This window comes from Diceros bicornis, chromosome 14 (genome assembly GCF_020826845.1).
Source record: "Diceros bicornis minor isolate mBicDic1 chromosome 14, mDicBic1.mat.cur, whole genome shotgun sequence".
Taxonomy (NCBI): domain Eukaryota; kingdom Metazoa; phylum Chordata; class Mammalia; order Perissodactyla; family Rhinocerotidae; genus Diceros; species Diceros bicornis.
In genome coordinates, this window is record NC_080753.1 from 30,494,050 (window position 1) to 30,519,778 (window position 25,729).

Here is a 25,729-nt window from a genome sequence, read left to right on the forward strand (position 1 = left end):
CCTGCCCTGAAGCATGAGAGTTATAAAACTGACCACAGCACAGGCAGAGGATGGCAGGTGCCCACAGAGCAAAGTGGGCAGTCCTGAGTTCCAACTGGGGGAGCACCTGGGGGAAGAGGGGGAGAAGGTGGGTGGGTTGGGCAGGTGGAGAAGCAGGAAGAATGTTTCTGGCAGAGGGACCAGCGAAGGGTCAACGGTGGGAAAGTCCATGTTGAGCTGGAGGAAGTGGTCCTGCGCTGGTAGAGCGTGGGGCTGAGGGAGGGGCCGGAAAGCTGCTCTGTGACCTCCCCCTCAGGTGTGTCACTGGAGCTGGGGGCAGATGGGGAAGAGGGCTGGGGTCTTGTTCTGTAAGCCTCGGCAGAGGACTCGGAATAGCTCTCAGCAGTCCTGGGCCTGGCTGTCCGCTGGCCCCTGACTTGCTGTGTGCGCTTTGGGCAGACTCCCCTTCTCTGAACCAAATCTGAGAAACGGGTAGGATTCCCTCAGTCGGAGAATGCTGGGCATGGCCACTGAGAGTAGGGGCTGGGGCGTCCTGGGGGGCTGGGCTGGAGCAGGGGTCTCCCTGGGGTGGGGGCGGCCAGGAACCAGCCATCTCTCTGTGCCTGCTCCCTTCAGTCCCCTCTGGCCACCACCTGCCTCCCAACACCTTGGTTTCCTTTTCTATGTTTTTTTTCCATCTTTTTCGCTTCAAAGGTGTTTTGCCTAAATGGGTTTGTGTTAAGATATTAGGTCGATCACTCAGCAAATTTCCCTCTGCTCAGAGCTGAGTGCCATGAATAATGCAGCTCTAAACACGGCTGCCGCTGCCACTGCCCAGCAGCCTCCTGGGGAGAGGACAGCAGTCTCAGCTCAGAGGCACTGAGCCCCACAGCTGCCTGACTGGTCCCCCAAACCCTGCATCCTCCCCTCCCGAAAATATGCCCCCAGGGGCTGGGCCTGTCCACAGGGATCCCTTTAGTCCTCACAACCCTGCAGTGTCGAGGGTAGGGCTAATGCCATCCCCATTTACACTGCAGAAATGGAGGGTCAGAGAGGCCAAGTGACTTGGCTTTGAAGCAAGTAGGTGATTGACATGGGACAGGGCCCCGCCTGTGCCCAGACTCAGCCACCTGATTCACTGGAGGCCAGCTTTCTGAGGCCTGTACCCCTTGCACCTGTGGATCCAGCCCAGTTCCCCCCAGGGGCAGGGCTGGGCGTGAGTGGAGGGCCTGGTGGCGGAGGGAGAGGGTTTCAGGGGAAAGACAGGACTTCACCTCCTTGGGGCCACTGAGGCTGCTCCGTAAGTAGTTATTGGATGACAGAAGGTGCCAGACCTCTCCATCCAGGCACTAACCACCCCAGTCAGCACTTCCAGCCAGGCCTCCCTCTGGACCAGGACCAGGACAAAGAGGAGGTGTTAACAGTGTTGAGGTGAGGCCCAGGCTGGCCTGGCTCCTGGGAGGTGTGGATGACCGGTGAGGTGCTGGTGGTGCTGGCCCGCAGGGGGCCTCGGGGGGCCTTAGTGTGAAGGGGTTTCAGGTAAACTGGGGCATTTGCTGGGGAGACTCCGCAAGGAGGCCTTTCTCAGTTCAGAGGAGGACGGGCCTGGGGGGGTGCCTTGTGCACAGGTGTGAGTCTGAGACATGGGGCTGTGAGGGGGAGTGGTGATGGCTCACTGTGGGGCTGCTGGAGTGGGTGTGGTCGGGCAGAGGGTGTGGTCGTACGAGGCTGTGTGGTGTGTGTGTGTGGCTGTGTGGGGTGTGTGTGGCTATGTGTGTGGCTGTGTGGGGTGTGTGTGGCTGTGTGTATGTCATGTGTGAGGCTGTGTGGGGTGATGTGTAGCTGTGTGTGTATCATGTGTGTGTCATGTGTGTGGCTGTGTGGCTGGGTAGTTGTCTGAAGTTAGAGTTGTGTGCACACGTGACAAGTGGGGCTTTCCATGACTTGTGTGCATGGGTTTGTGGCTGAGTGACTGTGTGTAGGACGTGACTGTGGGAGGTTGGGTGTGGTGAGTGTGGTTGTGTGGGGCTGTGTGGTTACTACGTGAGCTTGTGTGGCTGTGGCTATGGGGTTGTGTGAGGTGTGACTGTGTGTCGGTGCCTGCATGTGGCTGTGTGTGTGTCCTTGTGGCTGTGAGTCTGTATGAGGTTGTTGCCAGGTTCATGCCTGTGATGGGGTGGGGCTGTGGGTGGTGGGTGGGGCTGTGTCTCTGTGTGAGGGTTTGTGACCGTGAGATTGTGTGTGAGGGTGTGTGTCACCATGGATGCGTGTGTGTTTGCAGGGCTGGAAGTGTGGGGGTGGGTGCTGAGAGTGTTCCGGAAAGAAAGGATGTGCGTCCTGCCTTGGACAGTCCCTGGGCCTCCAGGCTAAGGCCCCGGGTTCTGCCCCACCCCCTATTGCCAGGAACAGTTCTCCGGTTAGCCTGGTGTCCCTGGTCCCCAGAGCATACCTCACCAGCCCAGAGTGCTGACCCGAGCTGGGTGATGAGGCCCCTGTCCTCCCAGCTCCTGCCCTCCTACCTCAGCAGCACCCCCCCCCCCCCCCATGAGGCCTTGCCCACTCCCCAGCTGGCTCCGGGAAGCAGACCCAGGCCTTCACAAACACCATGGCGTTTGACCTTCACTCCAACTGCACCAGGTGGAGTTTCTTTTAGTCCTTCCCATTTTACAGATGGGAAGCCTGATGCTCAGAGAGACTAAGTAACTTATCCAAAAACACACAGCTGGGGAGTGATGGAGCCAGCATCCTCTCCTCTGCCTCAGGTGGAGGGGAGGGGAGGCTGAACGCAGGTGTGATATTCATGCTTTGCACACACCTTTGATGGGTGCATCAGGGAGATGCCTCCAGGCGGGAAACCAGGGTGACTGTCTCCCCCACATTGTCCCTTAGTACCTGGATCTTCCTGGCTCCAGCCACACCTCTCACCAGGGGGCCACTGCCTCCCGCAGGCTGGAGTTACCCCGGTGGCAGCGGGGAGGGTGAACGTTGACTCCACGCCCAGCTGTCTCAGGCCCTGGGCCTTTGGGGCCCTGCCAATTTGCGCAGCTATCTGACACTTTTCATCCCTTGTTCTTCTTTTGCGTGCCTATTTCCTGAGTGCTCATAGCAAGGAATTTGCATCTAGGTGAAGTAAATCCCAGCAGAAGGCAGGACAGACAGATGCCAGGTATGCGTGCCGCACAGCCCACGAGTGAGTGTGGCGCTCGGGCCAGGCCTGCAGGCACAGACGCTGTGCGTGGATTATCTTCGTGGCCCAGAGCCTGGCACAGAATAGGTGCCAGGAGCAAATGGGTGCCCAGTGCCTGTGCACACGGCCATCTGGCACCCAGTGTGACCAGGTGGTGGCTCAGAGGGGAGGTCCCAGTGGGCTGCGGGGGTCAGGGAGGCTCCCAGAGGAGGTGGGAGGGTGTGAGCAGGTGCCCACCCTTGATTCCTGCAGAGCCTCTGCCCCCACGCCCATCCAGCAGCTCCTGCCACGCGGCCGCCCTTCCGTCCCTGTCGGTCAGCACTCAGTGGCTCATTCATCCAGCAAGTGTGGATCCCTGCCTGTCCCGAACAGGTGCAGCGTGCGTGCTGGGCCCCGTGAGGCCACGCACAGAGAGACAGACACCAAGGAGATAACTGAGGCCCAGCGAGGGAAGGGCTGCAGAGCGTCACTCGCCAGCCCCAGGTGGGGACACTCCTGGCTAAGGGCGCAGCCTCCGCACAGGCCTGTTGGGGGAGCAGATGTGGTGGATGGTGGATCCTGGTAGAGACCGGGTGAGGCTGGATGTGACAGACCTGAGGAGATGTAGGCCTCAAGTATCTCTCACACACACACACACACACACACACACACACACACACACACACGGGGAGCCACTGAGGATTGTAGGCAGGGAGCCATGTGTCTGTCAGGTGGATTTGTGCTTTAGAAAGAAGCTGGCCTGGAGGAGACTGGCTGGTGGGGAGCAGGGCTGGGAGCAGGAGCCAGAGGGGATGGTGGCTGTGAACCAGGCCTGTATCGCCCCCTGTGGAGCCCCAGGCCCAGCTGGACCCAGAGCTGGTTGGAATCAGGGCCCACTCCTTACTGTCCCCCCCAGCCCTGCTCGCCCTGGAACAGCCTCAGGTTAGGGGGCATTTGCTCAGGGTCTCGACCTCAAAACACTCTTCTGGCTGTGGCCTGGAATCCACCAAGACATCTCCATTTATTTGGGCAGGGGCTTCGTTCCCAGTTGAAAACAAGAGTAGTACTTTATAGTCACTGACCCCTCTGAGGAGCTCCCTTTCCTAAGCTGATTTGGGGAGAGGGCCTGGCTCTTGGAGGAGAGGAAAGGAGGGAAGGCCCGTGTGCATGCGTGCGTGTGTGCATGTGTGTGTGTGTGTTTGTGCGTGTGCATATATGTGACAGGCCATATGGTCCAGGGTAACTCCCCACCTCCCTCGTGCCTTCCCCCACCTCCCTCTTTCCCGGGAACCTGGGGGAGCCTGCAACCCCCCTTGGGTTGTGTAACTCCCCCTTTTCTCTCCACGTTGCAATTTGCTGCCTTCACATTTTGCCCTAATGTAGATTTTTCCACTTGATTTCCCAGAATTTATCTTTTCATTGTTTTCTCCCTTTTTAAATTTAAAAGGCCAAAAAAAAAAGGCAAGAGAAAGAGAGGAGCCCATGTCTGCAGCCCCCCTGGCACCTGCAGCTGCTTGCTCGGACTGTGAGAGGACAGGCCTCGCTGCGCCCCTGCATGGTTTGGTGGCAGGGAAATTGCTGGAAGCTCTGGAGGAGTATTTTCTCCTCCCAGGTCTGGAGCCCAGGGTTCCGAGTGCTGCTTGGGCAGACTGAGCAGCCTGGGTTGTGGAGTGCGAGCCCAGGCCCTGGGCGCTGGGGCTGGAGTTCCCCGGGGGGTGTGGATGCAGCGCCCCATCCTGGACACCTGGCCCAGAGGGGCTGGGCCATTCTCTGCCCGCCCCATTACCTGCGGGCTGGCCCCTTCCCAGCAGGGCCCAACCCTGCCTCAGGGGCCAGCAAGGGCAGGTCTCCTGGTGAGTGAGGGAATGAAGGAAGGAGGTGAGAGGGATGCCCGAGCCTGGAGGATGTGGCTGGGAGCTCAGGGCGGGAACAACGGAGCCCAGGTCGCCTGACGGCCCGTACATGGGGGTGGGTGCGGCCAAAAGCATGCTGCTCAGGTGCGAGGCCTTTTCTTTCTGCCTGCCTGGGCCGCCAGGGTGGGCACAGCCCACAAGTGGGGGCAATGTGGAGGCGGGGGATCTGGGAGCTTCCTGGAGGGGGTGGGGAGGGCTTGTTTACACAGGTGGAGTGGGGAGAGCCGCCCGGGGTGGGGGGGGGGACAACAGGGAGGAGCTGGGAGGAGGAGGAAGCTGAGCACAGTGCACTGATCCCGCGCTGTGTAAACCCAGGCCCACCGGGCTGCATTAGGGAGACACCTCCAGCCGGAGACCGGGCTGACCGACTCCCCCTGGTGTCCCTTAGTGCCTGCAGGTGTCTGTGTGCCAGCCCTCCAGCAGGCTCCCCGGATTATCTGTGCTGATGGAGGGAGCCAGGGGCAGACAGTCCCAGGCAGTGGGGACAGAGAAGCGAGGTCATTTTGGCAGTGAGCCCTCACTGGAGGGTGGGATTTACAAGTCCAAAGTGTTTCCAGTTCCTGGCTCTTAGGCAAGGCAGCAGCTCCTAGAGACAAGTCAGAGCAGCGTCCAAATCTGCCTTCAGCTGCGCGGCCCGGCCTGAGCCTCCTATCCTGTGGGACGAAACCAGGTGGAGAGAGGGGCTGCAGTCCCAAGCCTCCTTCCTTCATGTCACCCTGCTAGTTTCCTCCGCTGCCCTGACTCCCAGATGTTCTCCGTCACTCCTGCCTGGTGATGTGAGCTGCGTGGGAGCAGGGCTCTGTCCTCACGGCTCCATCCCAGCATCTGAACCGTACAGGCGCATCATAGGCGGGCAGTAAACGCTTGTTGACCAGGGAAGGAAAAGCGGTGGTAGATGGGGCAGGGCTGTTGTTGAATGTGTGGTGTCTGGGGAAGTGCGCAGTGGGGCTGGCCCCCGGGGACCTTCCTCTGCCCCTGGTGTGCTCCCGCTGGCCAGGAGCACTGTCCTCTCGCGCTTCTCCTCGGGCCAACTGCTCTGCCTTCTGGTCTTGCTTCCGTAGCTAGACTCTGAGCTCCCAAGGAAGGGGTCCTACTTGCTATCGTTTCTTAAGGACTTATTGTGCCAGGAACTGAGCAGGGCACTTCTCGAATGAATGAATGAATGAACAAACGAACACGCAGACCCAGCCCTGCCTGGGTGGGTGCAGTTGGAGGCAGACACTGACACACACACATCGGCTGGACATCGGGAAAGGTCACCAGACCACAAATGGAAAGGGCGCAGAGACCACAAATACAGCAGGAGACGGAGATCAAGTTTCACTGGTGGAGTCTCTATATCACATTCAAGTCAGGGCAGGAGCCTGGAGCCCAGGGGGAGGCGCAGGGTTCCAGCTCGCACCAGGGGTGGGCTGAAACCCTGCGCCAGTGGGAGATAGGATTCCAGGAGCCAGACGGCTGGGAGGAAAAGGGCAGCGGCGGACGGGCTCCCCTCGTGCCTCCCCTCTGGTGCACTGTGGATGCCCCTGGGCCGGGTGTAGCCGCGTGGCCCCATTTCACAGATGCATGGGGTGGGAGCGGGGGAGGCTTGGGTGTGCCCTGGTGTGTGAGGACTGGAATCCCTTCGCTGTCACTCATGTCTGAAAGTTCTCTCTGGCCTGGGTTCTGGGTCCAGATTCACCAAGCATTCACATTTTGTCATATTTGCTTGTGATTAGTTTTTACAGAAATAAAATGTGGATTGCCCGGAAGCCTGTCCATGGAGCCCTCCTCAGTCGTGTTCCTCTCCTTCCCTCCCTTGAGTAACCACGACTCTGAACGTGGCGGTTCCCTTCTTGTCCTTGTTTAGCCATTCAGCGAGCATTTATTGAGCACCTGCTGTGTGCCAGGCGCTGTTCTAAGCACTGGGGAGAATCCAATGAATGCAACAGACAAAGTCTCCTGCCTTCATGCCACTTTTGCTGAGATATACGTGTGTCCACATATAATAAACCTTATCGTATGTGGTCTTTAAATTCTACATAAATGGGACGGATCATACTGCGTTTGCTTTCTCAGTCAGCTTTAAGTTTTCAGGATCCGGTCATGCTGATCCATGAGAGCTGTTTTATTACTCTTAACTACATTGTACGAACACACCACAGTTCATCCATTCCTCTGTGGGAAAATATTTAGGTTGCTTCCGTTGTTTTGCTGTTTCAGTCAGCGCTGCGGTGCGCGGCTTCACGCTCGTCTCCTGATGCCCGTGTGCGGGCCTCTCTGGGCAGGGATGAGGAAGGGGCCGCGCTGGCCCGTGGGCACTTGGCACGCTCAGCTTCACTAGACATCAGCGTGGTCTCCAGAGCGCTCTAATGGACACTCCTCCATCAGATGGCCCAGCTTTCTTGTAGCAGAGGCGGGGCCTTGAGGGATGACCAGTCAGTTTAGACAGGCGGGACAGCACAGTTGTGGAGATGGGCAGCCTCGGGGCCACTAGGGGTGGGCTGGGCACTCCTGCAGGGCCAGAGTGGGAGTTGGAGAGCTGGGAGAGGTGGGCGGGTTGGTGGGGTCCAGGGAGGTGTGGGGATGCCCCGGCACTCACTGCGGGGTTTAGTTTGGTTGGCTCAGCTTACAATGCGACAAGCAGGTGGGAAGCAGAGAGCTGGCCTGGATTCTAAACGCCCTGGCGCAGTGGCGGGGGCCTCATCTGGAGGTGGGCTCTGCCCCAGCTGCTCTGTGCCCCTGGGCAAAGCACTGCCCTCTTTGGCCTCAGTCTCCTTTCTCTCAGTCCAGCTTGGGCCAGGAGGTTTCTGAGGTCCCTACCGCCCGTGTGCTCAAATGTTCTTGGCAAGTGGCTGTGGCTTCCTGCCTCTTGCCCCGCGAGTGGAGGCACTGGCCTGGTGGGCAGTGAGGCATGAAGCAGGCACCAGACAGCTGGGGGCTCACCTGGGGGCTGGGGGCTCGCCAAGGGTGTGGAGTGAGGGGCCTGCCAAAGGGGACCCAGGAGGGTGTCAGGGGCCGTGGGGAACCCCAGACTCCCCCACGCCTCCACCCTTCTTATGAGCCTGCGCCTGGAGCCTGGGGGCAGTGGAGGGTTCCAGCCTCTGCCCAGAGTTAGGGAGTGGGCTCCTTGCTACTCAGGTTTAATTCGGTTATGTGACTATCAGTGTGGACTCATGGATTCTTATTTTATCCAATGAGAGAGACTGTGGGGGAAAGGAGTAGGGTGCGGAGAAGTGCCCCCTCCCTGGACTCCCTGGCGTCCCAGGGAGTGTTAGCCACCATCCCCACAGTGACAGAGCTGCAGCGGCAGGGCCTGGATCTGGGAGGGCTGGTGGGCTTGGTGTGCGACTAGGGGTCTTTCTAGGGGTGGGAGGGGCTGCACAAGATGGGCGTTAACAGAGACCCAGTGCCCAGGCCTTCCCTTTCTCTGCCCGAGAGAGGCTCTGGGTGCAGCCCCGGCTTATAGTTCCACTCACTGGCTGTGTGACCTCTGTCAGGCCACTTAGCACCTCTGAGCCTCAGTTTCCTCGTCCGTAAGATGGGGCTATTAGCACCTGCCCCCAGGTGTGTGAGGGTTCATTGAGCGCCAGGCATGCAGTGGGTGCTCAGTAAACGCTGGGTCCTCTCGGGCCACTCCAGTCCTCTCTGGCCGTGGCAGGGGGCCAGGAGGGCAGTTGAGGCAGACGCTGTGCCACTCATTCTTGGGAGCTTGTGTCACCCCAGGAGAGCCCCTGGTGAGTGCTCTGGGGTCCCCCAGCAGCGATGCTGACCATCGGGCAGGGATGCAAAGGGGCCCCGTGGGCACTTGGTTTCTCACCCTGGGGACAGTGACACCAGGGTGGGCGCTTACTCCAGGGCAGGCGCTGAGCCCAGACATGCCCATGCTCACGGGCCCCCGATGCTCCCAGAGCCCAACCCTTTCCCCATGTGGCCTCAGTCATGACACACTGGACTGGCCGAAGGGGTGGCCGCGGGAGCCAGACGGCCTGCCTTCAAACCCCCGCTCTGCCCCTATCTGCGTGACCTTGGGAAAGCCACTTAAACTCCCGGTGCCTCAGTTTCCTCATCTCTATATTGGAGCCATACTGATAATACTGACCTCAGATGAGTGGATCCATGTAAAATTTGCAGAATAATATTCAACATGCATTGGACGCTCCATCAATGTTCATTAGTGTTATTGAGCTCTGCATAAACCCCCAACTCCCCTCCAGCCCCCCCACCTTGTGGTTGTAAGAATATCACATGCTGGGGCTGGCCCGGTGGCGTAGTGGTTGAGTGTGTGTGCTCTGCTTCGGCGGCCCAGGGTTCGGAGGCTCAGATCCCGGGCGTGGACCGACGCACGGCTTGTCAAGCCATGCTGTGGTGGCGTCCCATATAAAGTAGAGGAAGATGGGCATGGATGTTAGCCCAGGGCCAATCTTCCTCAGCAAAAAGAGGAGGATTGGCAACAGATGTTAGCTCAGGGTTGATCTTCCTCAAAAAAAAAAAAAAAAAGATCATTGCTTATCACCTCCTGCTCAGGCCACGCCCTCATCTCAAGTACCTGTGACTCGCTCATCCTCTAGCTGACGGAGCTGCGGTCACCTGATTCTTCTTCCACCAGCGAAACCACTCATGCAAGATGTGCCTGGGGTGTCAGGCGGGCCCATCTCAAGGAACCTCTTAGGGGAGCATCGCCCAGAAATCTTACTTAATCTCAGAGTTTCTCCCTGTTGGAGAAGTTACCTCCCATCGCCTGCCTCCCTCCCCTCTGCCCCTGGGCCCCCTCCTCCCGGAGCCAGGCGGCTCCTCCTCACCCCCCGTCCAGCCTCCTCCTCTTGTCCATCTGTCTCCCCAGATAGGGGCAGAAACATGGCGATTGGCCCACTTTCTAACTGGAAAGGAACCATATGGAGGGTTTAGCTGGGAGCTGAGGGCCTGCCTGGCCGCCTTAGTGCGCTGTGGGCAGCAGGCTGGGTCCCCTTGGCTCTCTGCAACTCGGGCCTGGAGGGGCCCAGTCTTGCCCAAGGACCCTCCCTCCTTCTGTCCTTTCCCTATGAACTCCTGGTAACGTGCTTTTTTCCAGTGCTTGGGACTTCTGTGGGTGTCTTGGGAGAGACTTGAGGAGCTTGGCCTGCCTGGAAGAGGCAGAAAGTAAGGGAGTGGGTGCTGGTCAGGGTAGGGGCAGAGGGCACGGCTGCCGTGCCTGCTCCAGAGAACCAGGGGATCTGCTTCCCGGGGCAGGGATGTGAGAGTGCGTGTGTGTTGCCTGGCCCCACGCTTGGCAGATGCCTGGCACAGAGCAGCCCCGCTTCTAGTGAGCGTATCTTATTCTCCCCAAAATGCCCCACCACCTGGCTGCTTACACCTCCTTCTTCTAAGACTCAGCTCACTGTCACTGCCTGTGGGCAGCCTTCCCTGGTTGCACCACTCCGCCCGTGGGTAGAGGCCCCTCCTTGGGTGGAGCTGGGTGTTGGCAACTTTCCCAGGGGGACTGGTGGGTGGGTTGCATCTCCCTGCACCCTGAGCCCCTTGCACCCCAGACTCCCACCCAGAGGTATATGATCTAAGGTGCAGAAGCCTCAGGTGGCCCTGGCCTGGGCCGAGAGGCCATTTGGAGGCATAGGGGTGCCCAGCCAAGGCGGATGGTTTAAGGCATTGGCTGGGATCCTGTTTGGGGTGGGGCTGGGCTGAGACCCTTGAGTGGGACCCAGAGGAGGTGACAGTCTTAGATAAAGGCGCTGGCTTCATTAAGAATAATCCCTCATGCTTTTCCATCAACTGAGCCCTGGCTCTGCCATCAGGGGCCCTGGGGGCCTTACTCCCTGGAGGCTCCCCACTCTGTACCCCAGTGAGGCAGGGAACTGCGTGGCTTTGGGCAAGCCACTTCTCTTCTCTGAGCCTCAGTTTCCTCATCTGTCAAATTCGGTTGATGATAGCAACAGTGGCCTGCAATGCTTTTGTACCAGGAGACCAGTGGGATTTAAATACGTGAATGACGCCTTCTCCCGCCAGCACCGAGAGACACGTCTGAGGCCAGGAACTGGCTGGGTGAAGGCTGACGTGCTCCCAGGGTTTCTGGGTGTGAACCCTGGCCCCACGGTGTATGGACGGCATCCTGGATGCTCCCGCAGGCTTGGGGCCGGGCTTCTACAGGGCAGTGAGCTCAAGAGGCAGGAGGCCTGGTCTCTGTCCCCTCGTCCAGGACTCAGGCAGGTAGACGGTGGGCCAGAGAAGAAAGAGAGACAGGAGGGCCCCCAAAGCCCCCTGACCCCAATCAGCTCCTCTGGCCACTCCAGCTGAAGCCCTCCCATTAGAATGGCCTTCCCGGGCTCTCTTGGGCTCCCTGCCGGAAATCTGACCACGAATAAGATGGGGGGTGTGTGTCAAGGTACCCTGCTGGGCCTGGGCATATGGTGGGAGCTGGCGAGCCTACACCCCAAGGGGCCTGTAGGTGCCTGGAAAGGAAGCTGGGAAGACCTGGATGATCCCTGTAGGTGGCTTTGCAGTGTCGCTGCCTGGGATGCGTGGTATAGTCAGCAGCCACGCATGCTCCTCTCACCAAGGGGCCTGCTGACGAGCAAAGGCCTGGGGACAAGAGCCCCGGGAGGTGGGTGTGGGTGTGGGTATGGGGGCACTAATGGCCCAGGGTGGACAATTTCCTCTCATCTCAGACTTACTCCTCCCAAAAACCTTATGAGGTGGTTACAATGAAATAACCAACACTTACTAAGCCCTTACTATGTGCCAGATATTATTGTACTTATATGCTTTAACTCGCTTAGCTTTATAACAACCCTATGAAGTAGGTAGTATTATTACCTTCACTTTATAGATGATGTATTTGAGGCACAGAGAGGTATAATAACTGCCCTGAGGTCACACAGCAGTAAGGAGCAGAGCCGAGATTTGAACCTAGGCAGTCTAGCTCCTAAACATGATGCCGTGTTGCCTTTTGCTAGCAGCCTCTTTTATATATGGGGAAACTGAGGCACAGAAGACTTAAGTGACATGTCCAGGGTCACCCAGCTAGTGAGTGGTAGAATGAAAATTTGCACTGTGGCTGTTCTGACTGCACAGCCCGTGCTCAGAGATCAGGATCCAGGGGCTAGGACTCAGGCTGGGGGACCTCAGGCAGCCCCCAGCCTCCATCTCCTGGAGTGACTGTGTGTTGGAGGTGAGGAGGAGAGAACCGGCTCCTCTGCCGGCTCCAGGCTGACTGGTGCCCTTCCTGCAGGGGGCGTGTGCATCGCCCAGTCGGTGAAGATACCGCGGGAGCCTAAGCCCGGGGAGTTTGACAAGATCATCCGGCGCCTCCTGGAGACCTCGAACGCCAGGGCTGTCATCATCTTTGCTAATGAGGATGACATCAGGTGAGGGCAGGCGGCAGCGGCGGGGGTTGGGAGCCAGGCGTGGGGAGAGCCACTGGTCTTGCTGGAGACCCTCTTAGACAAGCTGACCCCCATCCTGGGATCCAGAGAGGTGGGCTGGATGAGTGAGTGCGTGGGCTGGGAGACCCCTCAGCCTAGGGCACAGGCTACTGCTAATGGGCACCCCTCTCCTTACCCCTCCGTTTCCTGCATCCATTCTACCAATCAGGCATGGTGAGCAGGTGCTTTAACAAAGGGGCTAAGACCATGGGCTTGGGGCCAGAGCACCTAGGTTCTAACCCTGCTCTTTCTCCTACTAGCTGTGTGACCTGAAGCAAGTTTCTCAACCTCTCTGGGCCTCTCTTTTCTGCTTGAAAAAAAGGAGCTAATAATGCCTGCCTAATAGTGTTGTTTGAGAATTGAATGCAGGAATGTGCATTAGAGCAGAGTCTGGCATGCAGTAGGTGCTCAATGCAGCCCCTCCCGCCCTTCTTTGGAGAGCTCAGAGTAGTGGGAAGAGGCCTGGGCTGTGGTTCTAGTCCTGGCTTGGGCACACACTCACTGTGGGCAGTACTGTCCCCTCCCTGGGCCTCAGTCTCTGCATCTGCAGAGTGGGAGCAGGTGGCCTCTGGGTGCCAAGACTCTGCAGTGCAGAAACCCTGGGCCAGCCCACCTCTGCACGTCTGCCCCTGGGGGCTGAGTAAGAAACTTGGATGCACTTAAAAGATGACCCCAAGTGCCCCTTGTAACCCACTTGCCTTCTTTCTGCCTTTTCCCTTGCTACCATCTGAGACTGGATGTCAGGGCAAGATGGGCCAGGCCTCGAGATGCCCCAGTCTGAGGGAGACACAGCCCTGCATTTGCAGAGGAGGGTGAGACAGCAGATGTGGTCTGAGCTGTCAGAGCCTGGGGTGCCCTCAAGCCTCCCCTGCCCACTGGGCCAGCCAAGGCTGCCTGTCTGCTCCCCCTGCATGGCTCCCTCCCCATCACTAACCAGCGTCCACTCTGGGTCCCATTCTTTCCAACACCTTTTCTCACTTGGTAAAGACCCCATCCTGGACTCCTGAGTTGCAGCAAAACAGATTTCCCCCCAGGAGACATTGTCAGGTCCCAGCAGGGACAGAGGGGCAGGTTCTGGAAGATCGTTAGGCCTCCAAAGCCAAAAGGACCAGCTCTAATGGATGTGTCTCAGGCCGAGAAAGACCAGGGAGGGGGAGTCCTTAGAGTCCATCTGACCCCTGTGAGCTGAGCTCAGAGGCTGCTCCTGACCCCTCGAAGCTTACAGTCCCCTAAATTCTGTCTCTGGATGTTCCTGTTGCCACACGTCAGCCAGCTCCTGGGGCTGGAGGGGCTCCTTCTGGGTTCTCTTTGCTCAATTTAGTCACCAGTCCCTGCACACCCCCCACCGCCCGAAGCCCAGCATTAGTCAGGTCCCCACCCCACCCAGATATGCGCCCACTCCAGGCCTCCTGCTCAGCTCAGATGGACCCTGAGCCGGGAGGGGAGGACGAAGGTGCTGGGTCCAGTGTCCCAGAGAAGAGGCCCTGGGGGAGCGGGGGAAGGGCCTTAGCCTGACTCCTCAAGCGGCTACAGGAAGTGTGGCGGGAGGCGGGGGGGCGTTTCTGGAAATCCACATGCATTTTCAGAAGCAAACAGAGGTAAAAATAACCCAGGTGACTCTGCGGGATGGAGGGTGGGGAGCTCTGGTCATCTCTGGCTGGTCGGATGCAGCCGGGTATTAATAGGGCTGCGGCGTGGGTTCTGAGAGCAGCCCCACCTGCGATCAGTGTGCCCTGGGGGGGCTGCAGCTGGTTGGGGGTCCTGGAATGTGAGAGTCGGGAGATGATGGAGGAGGGAAGGTGCAGGCTCTGGGGCCTGGAAACATGTTTTGCCCTGGCAGCCCCGGGCTGTCCTGCCCCAGCTGGCCGCCTCCTGCACAGGCCCAGCAGTCAGCCCCAAGCCCGGGGTCTGCTGGCCCTGGCCCATGGGAGGGGCCTGGCCATTTTCTAATATCCTGGCCTCTCACTTGCTGTGTGATTGGGAGTAGGATGCTTGCCTCCTCTACGCTCTAGTCTCGCCCTAGAACTTAGTTTGTGCATCCCTTAAGTATTGACTGAGCGCCTCCTGTGGGCTCGGCCCTGTGCCGGGCTCCAGGGTCCCTGATTTGATTAAAACCAGTGTCACAGTAGGACTGGGGAGCCGGGTGAGCACCTGGCTGCCACACAGCCTTTCATCCATCCGGGCAGGGTGTGGGGAACAGCTCTTTGAAGAACCTGGACTTCGGGCCCAGAAGGAGGTGGGGTGGAGAGGGCACTGCTGGCAGGGGAGCGAGGGCAGAGGAGTAAGGGGGTATGTGTGTGACAGTGGATATAAAGGGGCCAAGGGGCCAGGGGATGTGGCTGTGGGCTTAGGGCCGGGGTGGCATGAGCTTGTGAAGACATCGGCAGGCCAGGTGTAGTTCTGGGGGCCTGAGTCAGACATGGGGCAGGTGCGGACCTAGGAACACAGGTGTGGTCTTTGCAGGGACAGATGTGGCCCTAGGGGATAGGAGTGGGTCTAAGGGAGCACACTGGGCCTATAGGCAGGGGTGAGCCCAGGGGACAGGCAGGAGCTAGGGGTACAGGTATGGGGGAGGGGTAGCCGTGGGCAATATGGGCAGCTGTGGGCCAGGGGTGGGGGGACCGTGGGCCTGGAGGTAGAGGCGTGGGTGCTGGGGCAGCTGTGGGCCCTGGGCTCATGTGGGCCAGCAGTGGGGGATCCAGACACAGCCTAAGGTACAGGCACGGGCTGTGAGGGGGGCAGGTGTGGGCCTGGGAGGGGTCAGCCAAGGGCCCCTGAGCAGGTGTGGCCGGGGTGGGGGCAGTGGTGTGGGCAGACACGGCTGGGCTGGGCTGGTGTGTGTCCCCACAGGCGTGTGCTGGAGGCGGCACGGAAGGCCAACCAGACGGGCCACTTCTTCTGGATGGGCTCGGACAGCTGGGGCTCCAAGATCGCACCTGTGCTGCACCTGGAGGAGGTGGCCGAGGGCGCTGTCACTATCCTCCCCAAGAGGATGTCCGTCCGAGGTAGGTCCAGCAGGCCTGGACGACACCCACCACCACTATCAGCGTCATCCCTGACGGGTCCTACTTACTGCACGCCCCCCTTCCTCTCCCACTCCTTGTCTTCCTACAGCCTGTCTCTCCTCTTTCTGGGCCCACAGCCTCTTTGTGCTCAGGTTGTGGCCTGGAGGCCCTTCTGGCCGCACTCAACCCAGCAGGTTTTGATTCCAGATTCAGGCCCTTTCTTCCTCCCTTCTCAGATATTTTGGGTGTGGGAGGCATGTGGCTTGTACATGAGGCTCATTTATCAAGGACTCTACTTCATCCCCTCCCATCCCCTCTCCCATCTGGGGCAGAGGAGCTAGGCCCTCGCTCTGTCTGCAGCGAGTCCTCTGCCAGAAGGGGGCTGGGAGCTACAAGAAGAGGGTGCAGTGCCAGAGGGCAGGGGCCTCCCTGCAGAGCCTGCCTGTGTCTGGCAAGCCCTGAGTGGTGTTGGGGTTGGGCCTGCCCTGCCCAGCATCCCTTCTTCTAGGGGCAGAACCCACAGTCACCCTGGGCCAGAACAGACTGCTCTGGCCGGAACCTCGCTGTGCGGGAGGCGTGAAGTTCCCATTAAATGGCTCGATTTGGCAGGCCCTCACTGATCTCACCTTGGGGGAGGCAGGCTCCCAGGGCCTTCAACCCTGTCTCGCTCCGTTCAATAGAATCCAGCGCTGATGGAGCTGGGGAGGCCTGCAGACTTCTGCCTCCACCGAACTTTCCAAGAGACTGAGGCCTGAGCAGGGCAGGGACTTGCTCAAGGTCACACAGCAGTGTCCTGTATTCACCCTGAGGCAGAGGGAGCACAGGCAACAGAAGTTTCCACACCACCCCTCTCAGCTTCAACCCATAACAAACACAAAGTAACAATGACTGGGCTATTGGCACCTACACATGCCAGGCCCCTTACAGACAGCTCATTTAGTGTTCCCGGCAACCACATTTAGTAGACAAATACATTAAGGCTCAGAGAGATTAAGTGACATACAGTGGCTATTAAGAGGCAGAGCTGGGATTTGAACCCAGGACTTGCCTGACAAGTCCCTTTTCTCTCTGGGACATTAGAGAAGCCTGTAGAGCAGTGGTTCTCATCTGGGGGTGATTTTGACTCCCAAGGGACATTTGGCAATGTCTGGAGACATTTTTGGTTGTCACGACGCGGAGAGATGCTACTGGCATCTAGTGGGTTGAGGCCAAGGACGCTGCTCAGCATCCTGCAATGCACAGGACAGCCCCCTACAGCGAAGACTGATCAGGCCCAAAGTGTCGATAGTGCCAAAGGTGAGAGACCTCGCTCTAGGCCAGGTCCCCCAAATGCCAGCCTTTCTCCTACACTCTGACAGTCATTTAGTCTCTAGCTGGACCCTGCCATGGGCGGGAAGCTCACCACTAGGTGTCGGCTCCATTGAACTTGCAGGCCTTCTGGCCCAGCCCCAGCAGCTCAGTCAACTGTGCACATTACACGGGACAGTCTTCCTTGCAGAAGGGGCATTGGGAGGAGGGAGAAGGCATTGTTCACCTGCCAGCCTGCCCACCCTGGGACGGGGTTTTCTGGGCTTAGAGCAGACTTGGCGAGTCCCGTGGAGCACAGGGAGGAGGAGGCTGCGTCTGTCAGTGATGGGGAAGTTATGGACTTGAAGGGAGAAGATCCAGGTCCTGGTCTTGCTGTGTGACCTGGATCATCCCCTGCCCTCTCTGGTCCAGTCTCCTCTTCAGAACCAGAGAGCTCAGGGTGCTTCTAGGTTTGGGCATCCCCCCCAGCCTCTCTGCTCTAATCTCAGGACCCCCAGGTGGCTCATTCTCTAAGAGGCCCGATGTTAGCATTTGGGTGGTTAAAAGGCGAGGGCAGCGTCCTCCTCGTGTACTTCTCCATAAAGGCCGCAGCTGTAAGATTACACATGCTCCCCCCTGGGACTTACGACAGCCCTTTTCATTCTGAATGAAATGAAATGCTCCCTGTTTTCTTTTTCTGGCTGAGCCCTGGATCAGAGGATGTGCTCCTCTCTCCGCCTGGGAAGCATCTCGAAGCCTGGGGGCAGCAGGAAGGGCTGGGGGCGGCTGGGGAAGGCCGGGGCGTGAGGCCCTGATGTCCTGGTTCCCCGCCAGGCTTCGACCGCTACTTCTCCAGCCGCACGCTGGACAACAACCGGCGCAACATCTGGTTTGCCGAGTTCTGGGAGGACAACTTCCACTGCAAGCTGAGCCGCCACGCGCTCAAGAAGGGCAGCCACGTCAGGAAGTGCACCAGTGAGCACGTGCGCGCGGGCCAGCGGAGCCTGGACGCGGCCTTGGGGGCGGGGCCAGGAGGGCTCCGGGGGGCGGGGCTTGGGGGGGAGGGCTGAGAGCGCTGAGGAAGGGGGTCTACCAGCCGGCATTGCAGGGGCAGGAGTCTCTAGGGGTCCAGGCCGGCGGGGAGATGGGCCTGCGCCTGGGGGCGGAGTTTGGGGGCCCTAGGGGCGGGGCATGAAGGGGCGGGACCAGGGCCGATTCGGTCCCACTCCAGAGGTCTTGGGAGTGGGAGGGCTTAGGGTCGAGGAAGGTGCTGTGCTGTCTGGACCCTCGGTGACGCGGCCGAGTGGGGGACGGGGTTCCTGGGTCTCCGCAGAGGAGCCGTCCGGCTTATGGCCGCCTTGGGGTTCCTCTGGACGTGCCTAAGTTGAGCCCACAAACTGACCTGACCCCAGCTGCCCTGTGAGTCCTGAAGCTCGCCTGTCTGAACGCCTTACAGAGCCATCTCTCACCCCTCGGGGTTCCTTCAGTCACTCAGCAAACACCAGTTTGACACCCGGGACGTGCCTGGTCCACTTCTCAGCACGGTGCATATAGCAGTGAGCAAAAGTCAAAAATCTCCTGGAGTTTTTATCCTAATGAGGAAACAACATAAATAAGTAAATACTGAGTATGTCAGAAGGAAAATGTGCAGTAGGAACAAATGAAACAGATAAGAAAGAGGATGGCCTCCCTGCAAAGGTAGCCTTTGAGCAGAGTCCTGAGAAGGACAGGGAATGAGCATGGAAGGATGGGCCGATGGGTCCGCTTTACAGATCAGAAGACAGAGGCTCAGAGAAGCTAAGTAAAGGGAACTGAGTTCCCACAGGGGGAAGGTGGTAGACAGGATTTGAACCCAGGCCTGAGCTCTAGGCCCTCAGCCCTTATGGCAGTCATCTTGGTGCATCCACATTCGGACACATTCGGGTGTGGGTCCTTGTGTGCTCTTGGTCTGGGCAGCTCTGCGGCAGGACCCGTCCTCAGAGACATTGGGTGCCCCTCAGCCTGAGAGGTGCCTATGCAAGGATGACGAACTCCCCCTTATATCCTCCTGGACTGATTGGTGCAGGTGGCAGAGGGCCAGATGAGCAAGGGGCCACTGAACTAGCCGCAGGGACACGCTGCATGGAATCCTGGCCAGTGAGGTGGTCCAGTAGGGCCAGGGGAGGAGGGAGCGTGATGAGGTGGGTGGGTGGTGGAGAGCATGCTGCCCCCTGGTGGTCAGGGGCCGCTGGGACTCGTGGCCGCTTAGGGCTGTGGGTATCCTCTGGTGGCCAGGGCAAATTCATATGTGGGTGTAGGTGGCAGTGTATGTGACTGTATGTGCAAGAGGCAGTATGTCTGAGGGAGAAGGTATGTATTTGTCTTATGTGGGGGCTTGTGTTCCTGGGTGAGCTGATAACCATAAATGCCGCTGTTTGTTATGCGTCTACTGTATTCTGGACACTTTAAAGTCATCATCTCATTTTACCTTCACAACAGCTCTAGGGACTTTTATGATCCCCATATTATAGAGGAGGACATGGAGAGTCAGAGAGGCCAAGCGACTTGCCCAAGGCTGCACAGCAAATGCCTTCATCAGGCAATAATCACAACAGAGTGTCAGAAGTGCAAACGCGGCTGGGCATGGGAGGCTGAGCCCTCCTGGGTAGGGTGACCGTGTACCATGCTCACTCCTCTTCTCCTGATGTAGCTATTGAGAGCATCCCCTTTAATTCTCAGAAGGGCCCAAGTGGGGGTGGAAAACTGTATGTTCACCCTGATTCTAGGTCACCAGGCGTGGCTTGGGGATGGGGATGGGTGAGACCGGAAGTGGGGGAAAGTTGGATAAGTGGGGCCTCTGGGCCCCGGTGTCTAGCCTGCCAAGGGCGAGAGGCTTTCTGGCATCGCCCCTTGGTCTGGGAGGGGCCGGCGGGGAGAAGGCCTTGCTCAGTCCCTGTAGGCTCTGTCTAGACTCGCAGTCCTCGGGCCAGGATTCGCAGACATCTCCCTGGCTGGCGAACAGGGGAGAGGGCCGCCTCTCTAGCAGCCCTGAGGTGGGTGTGTGGGCCGACCGTGCTGACCTGCCGACCGTCAGAGCAGGGGGAGGAGGGAGGGCCAGAGCAGGATTCAGAGGAGTGTAGGGCTTCACTGTGAGCCTGTGGCGAGCTCTGTGACCTCCCTGAGCCTTTGCTTTCTCATCTGAGAAATGGGATTGCTGGTGAGCCAGCCCAGGGGGTGTCTCGGAGGCACATCGTGAACTGTAAAAGGGGGGCTCTGCAGCCTGGCGGTGCATTAGAATCACCTGGGAGCTTTTAAAACGCTGCCAGGGCCCCACCCCCACGCCCATTGAACAGAACCTCAGGGGTGGGGCCTGGGCTGTGGATGTTTTGAAGGCTCCCTGGGTGATCTTTTGTATGTTTAGAGCTGGGAACCTTGGGCGGGAGCAGTAGTTCCGAACCTTGTTCACATTGAATCACCTGGGGATCTTTTAAAACGACTGATGCCTGACTCCCACCCCCAGACATTCTGATTGAATTGGTGCTGGGCGCAACCTGGGCATCACGAGTTTTAAAAGCGCCCCAGGTGGTTCTACTGTGCAGCAAAGTGTGGGAGCCACAGGCTCGGAGGGAGAAGGGGGTGATGGGAGGGAGGACGGCATGCACTGCAGGCAGGGGGAGGGCGTGAGCAGAGGAGCAGAGGCTGGAATGAGCCTGGGGTGCGTGTCAGGGGGAGGAGTGGAGCACAGCACCTTACAGCTAACCTGGACCCTTCTGGCTGCTTCTGAAGCCCCAGCAGAGGCTGGTTAAGAGTCTTCGTGTGGCCCCAAGTCAGGTGTGGTGAGCCCGTCCGTCTCTGGGTGAGGTGAGGAGCAGGGGGGCTGCTGGGAGTGTTTGTGGGACCTGAGACCCACCCTGGGTGGGGGAGGCAGCTCTGGCTTCTCCATGGCCCTTCCCAGGTGTGAGCTGAGCCAGTCTCTCAGACCAGGAGGGCTGGGGTGGCCCCCACGGAGTGCTGGCTCTGGACCAGGCACCTGGGAGGGAGGGGCAGGGGAGGGACTCACCTCAGGGTCTGGATCTGACTCTGCCTTCTCGCTGCTGTGTGACCTTGGACAAGTCACTTAACCTCTCTGAGTCTCAGAAGCTTGTCTGTAGAATAGGGAAGACATCCCCTATCTCAGTGGGTTGTTGTGAGGTTTGGAGAGAGTGTTTGAAGACGCTGGCTGAAAAATGATGCCTGTGATGGGTGCTGATGAAATGGTTGTTGATGTAGAGAGGGGGTGGGAGAAATGGGCCTCACAGGCAATTAGGTAATTAACAGCCCAGGTCTGTCAGTACTGATTCTGTCTGTCAGCTGCAGGAACCGGATGAGAGGGGCACCATCCCCAGGGTGGGTGGTATAGGCGGTAAAACGGGGGCTGCACCCATTTTACAGAAGAGGACACTGAGGCAGCTTGAGAACATCACGGCACTAGACTTTGCACAGCTGGGTTCACACCCCACAGCCTGGCTCTAGAGCTGGTGCCCCACCTGCCTTTCCCGCTCCTTCCCTCCCATGCCTTGGACCCCCTCTCTTTTGCCCTCAGCCAGCTCGGTATTCTCCACCTCCCCCCACTGTGTCTCCAGAGCCTGGCTTCCCACCCACTTCTCCCCGGATGCCTGCCCCGTCAACACTGGTGGCCTGGGATTGGCCCACTCTGGCCCATTGATACCAACAGATTTGCACACGTCCTTTGCTTTGCCAAAGCCATTCCTTCCTGCCCCAGGTCAGCGGCTGGGCCTGGTGACCTTCTGAGAGCCTGGCAAGGCCCTGCTCTTCCTGGGTCTTACACTTGGGAAGATGCCATCCTTCCAGGGTGTCTCAAGTTGAGGGCCCCCCAAGACAAGGCTTTGAGAGCAAGTAGTTTATTTGGGAGGGGACCCCAGGAAACACTGGAGGGAAGGCAGCCATGAAGGGTGCAATACCGAGCAGGTGACCACCGTGACCAGCTGGAGCTTTACTCCCCCTGGGGGCCCTGTGGACAGAGGAGCACGCCTTTCAGTCATCCCACTGGCGGTGTGAGGGAGCTGGGGTATGAATACATCAACTCCTGTCGATCTCTGGGGCTGCTCCTGCAGGACATTCATTCCTCAGCACCTCCAGCCTGCCCAGTGGTGGGCGCAGAGGGCTTCTGTCACCAAGGTCTCAGGAGAGCAGCAGATGCTGGCAGTTGGAGATTGGGCTGGTGGGTCTTGAAGTGGTGAGGGTGAGGGGGTGTGCGTGGGCCCCCGTTCCTTCTCGAACATGCAGCTATGAGACTGCTGCAGACCTGGGTGTGAATCCTGGTGCTGCCACTTCCTAGCTGTGTGACCTCACTCAGGTCACTTCACCTCCTGAGGCCTCAGTTTCCTCATCAGTAAAAGGGGAATCATATTACCCACTCACATCCCGCTGGAGCGCTGTCCCCAGCAGGCTACCTCCCGCATGGTTTCCTGGAGAAGGGATGGAGGAGATTGCAGGAAGCACTTGCAGATGCCCAGGATTGCCCCACAGCTGAGCGCGATAGGGGTCACTGAGCAAGGTGCCTCCTCAGCTGTCAAGGCCTGGGGGAGGGCAGCACCCGCCTCCCTCCTCCTCTCCCGGCCCCCTCCCCGGGAGCCTGCAGAGCAGGGTTTGAGAATTAAAGCCGTAAACAAAGCAGATGTAGCATCCGTCTTGTTGACAGCACTGCCAGCCAGGTGATGGCTGAGTGGAGGAAGGCTGGTTTATGAGGAGGTAGGACAAATTTACTGCCTGCCGCTCCCGGGGGCCGGGAGCTCTGAGAGTGAGGGCAGCTGTGTGGCAGCTAGGGATGTGTGGGGAGACGCTGATCACCCAGCCTGTGCTAACAGCAATAATAGCAACAACAATAATAATAATAGCTAATATTTATAGAGCATTTGTTACTTGTCAAGCTCTGTTCTAGTGTTTTCCATTTAATCTTCACAGCAACCCATTTTACAGATGAGGAAACTGAGGCACAGAGAGATTAAAGACTTGCCCAAAGTCAAAGGTAATAAGTAGCAGAGCTGAGATTTGAACCCAGGCCGTCTGGCCCCAGAGATGTCCTGCCTTGGGCCAGCTGGTATCCTAGCCCTAGCGCCCTCCTGGCTATTCCAGCCTGGCTTTGAAAGATCTTTCCACCTCCAGATTTTTTTTTTTTTTAATAATTTTATTTATTTATTTATTTATTTATTTATTTATTTATTTATTTTTCCCCCAAAGCCCCAGCAGATAGTTGTATGTCATAGCTGCACATCCTTATAGTTGCTGTATGTGGGACACGGCCTCAGCACGGCCGGAGAAGTGGTGCGTCAGTGCTCGCCCAGGATCCGAACCCGGGCCGCCAGCAGGGGAGGGCGAGCACCTAACCGCTAAGCCACGGGGCCGGCCCCACCTCCAGATTTTTGAAGGAACCTGAGGGAGCCTTCTTCCTGGGGAAGGAAGGAAGACCAACATTTGGAAGTGCCTACCGTGTGCCAGGCTGTGTCGCCCATTAGAGAAGCTCGCATTTACTCAAGCCACCAGCCACGTGGTGGCCAGAGGGGTCCTGGGTCCTTCCCCTCAGTGCTGCTTCTCACTTGTTCAACTATATTTACTAAAAGGCTGACTGTGCGCCTGGCCCCGTGCTGGACTCTGTGAGGGGGACAGACCTGCCCTGGGGAGCTTTCCCTGCAGGTGGGAGACAATCCAGCCTTGCAGACAAGGTGGTGTATGATGGTGTAGTCCCAGGAGTCAGAGCCGTGGGCCTCAGAGAGGACCTAACAGTGAGTCCAGAGAGGGCAGATCCAGAATACCTCTAGGAGGGACATTGAGAGTGCTGGGAGACTGGGGGGGTGCACTTTAAAATCGAGAGATCAGAAGTCCTCACTGGGAAGGTGATACTTGAGCAAAGACCTAAAGGCAGTGAGAGAGCGAGGCATGTGGAGACCTGGGAAAGAGCAGCCAGGCAGAGGGCACAGCATGTGCAAAGGCCCTGATGAGGCTCATACCTGGCAAGTCTGGGGAGCAGTGAGGAGGCCCATGTGGCTGAAGCAGAGAGAGCAACAGGTAGGAGATGAGGTCAGAGGGGTGGGGTGGGGATGGCACAGATCATGTGGGCCTTGCAGGCAATTTGTAAGGATTTAGTCTTTTACGCAGAATGAGACAAAGCCATTGCAGAGTTTGAAGGAGGATTGACGTGATCCGATTTATGTTCTAACAGGCTCACTCTGGCTGCTGCCTAGAGAGGAGATGGGGTTGAGGGCAGAGCTGGAGACCAGTTAGGAGGCTGGTCCTGTAGTCCAGGTGGGTGGTGATGGGAACCGGGAGCAGGGCAGTGGCTGTGGAGCTGGTGAGAAGGGGTGGGATTCTGTATAAGTTTTGCAGTGTGGCCGCAGAGTTTGCTGAAGCATTTGAGGTGAGAAAAAGATGACAGAAAATCAAAGATGACTCCAAGGTTCTTAGCCATGCACTGAGATGGCGGATGGGAGGGTCAGGCTGGGGAGGAGAGTCAGGAGTTCGGTTTAGGACACGTGGAGGGTGAGATGCCCATTGAGGTCCCCATGGCGTGTGGAGTGGGAGCTGGAGTGAGGGGAGAGGGCTGGCCGACCTTGTAATTTGGGGAGTTGTCAGCATACAGATGAGACGGGCTGGGGGCAGCAAGGGAGCGAGTGTAGTTAGAGGTCGGAGGACTGAGCCGGGGACACTGAATGTCCAAGAGGAGCTGAGGAGGAGCAGCCAGGGAGGCAGGGGGAAAATTGGAGCGTGGTGCCCAGAAGTGAGAGAGCGTAGAGAGGAGGAGTCCGATACGTCCCATGCTGTCAGGGGGCCAAGGGCGATGAGGACTGAGAATGGACCCTCTGACTTAGCGATGCCAAGTCTCCTTGGAGAGGTGGGTGCGAAACCCAGAGTGGAGTTGCACGGGAGAAAAACAGAGGAGAGAAATTGATGGCAGTGAACCAGAACAACTCTTTGGAGAAGTTTTGCTGTAAACAGAGAAAGAGGGATGCTAGCTGGGGGAGAAGTGGGATCCAGAGACTCCACTTGCTTGTTTTAATGGGAGAAATTACAGCATATTTCTGTGTTGATGGGAAGGATACGGTAGAGGGATGCTGCTGCAAGGGGAAGGAGCATGGCTGAGGGGTGGGGAGAGGGGACGTCCACAGTTGACTGTGATTCAGGCCGCCAGAGCTGCCTCTTCTTCATGCCCCGGCCCTGGTCCCACCCTGCCTGGGAGCGCTGAGCCAGGCTCCTGGGCCGAGGGCAGAGAACAGCCTTCCTGGGAGCTGGCTGTGCAGGTGCCAAGCGTGGCCTCTGCCGCGGGTATTACTCTTCTCTGCTGGTCCCAGGTGCCAGCTTCATTTTACAGATGAGGGCGTGAAGCTCAGAGATGCTAAACTCGCCAGGCCTGCAAAAGGCGGAATGTGGGGTTTCAAGCTGCTCCCATCTGGTCCCCGCGCACGTGTTCCGTTTTTCAAACTGGGGTCTGTGGACATCTGGGAACACATTCTTGAGGTCAGACTCTCAGGGACCCCGGGGCTCTGCGAGGATTCTTCAACTGTGCATTTTCGTTTGGTGCCCAGCCCTAAGTGGTCTTTACCGATGGCAAAGACACCGCTCTGCTGCTGTGATGATTTGCAATTGGAAGTCACTGTCACAGCCAGGACTTCAGCTGCTGATGTCAGTCTTTTCGTCCTGGGGTCATATTCTTGGGGGTCTGCAAGAATTGATTTCCTTCGGAAGGGGCCTGTGGCTGGCTCAAGGTTGAGGAGCCCTGGGCTGTACCACCACGGAGCTCTCGGGCCCTGAAAAAAAACCCTTGGGAGGGTCAGGAACCACCTCCGCCAGGGCAGGTCACCCCACCCCAACCCCGCCCCGTGCCTCGGTTTCCTTGCCCCTCAAGTAGTGACCTCATCTGCCCCAACCAGTAATCCCCAAGACACCCGGGCTGGCTCCGGGGTCCCTGGGACAGGGGTTGGCGGAGAACTGAGGCCGAGTTTTGGGCAACAG

General features: G+C 58.4%; 1 protein-coding gene across 3 annotated transcripts in view; it reads left to right on the forward strand.

Annotated features, from left to right (window-relative positions):
- GRM4 (glutamate metabotropic receptor 4) overlaps positions 1 to 25,729 on the forward strand; it is a 118,008-nt gene that overhangs the window by 68,715 nt on the left and 23,564 nt on the right. For all 3 annotated transcript variants that reach the window (XM_058554563.1, XM_058554562.1, XM_058554564.1), the window contains exons 4-6: positions 12,260 to 12,395; positions 15,303 to 15,457; positions 17,579 to 17,719. In XM_058554563.1, coding sequence (XP_058410546.1) covers positions 12,260 to 12,395; positions 15,303 to 15,457; positions 17,579 to 17,719 — 432 coding nt within the window. The remainder of the gene's footprint in view (positions 1 to 12,259; positions 12,396 to 15,302; positions 15,458 to 17,578; positions 17,720 to 25,729) is intronic.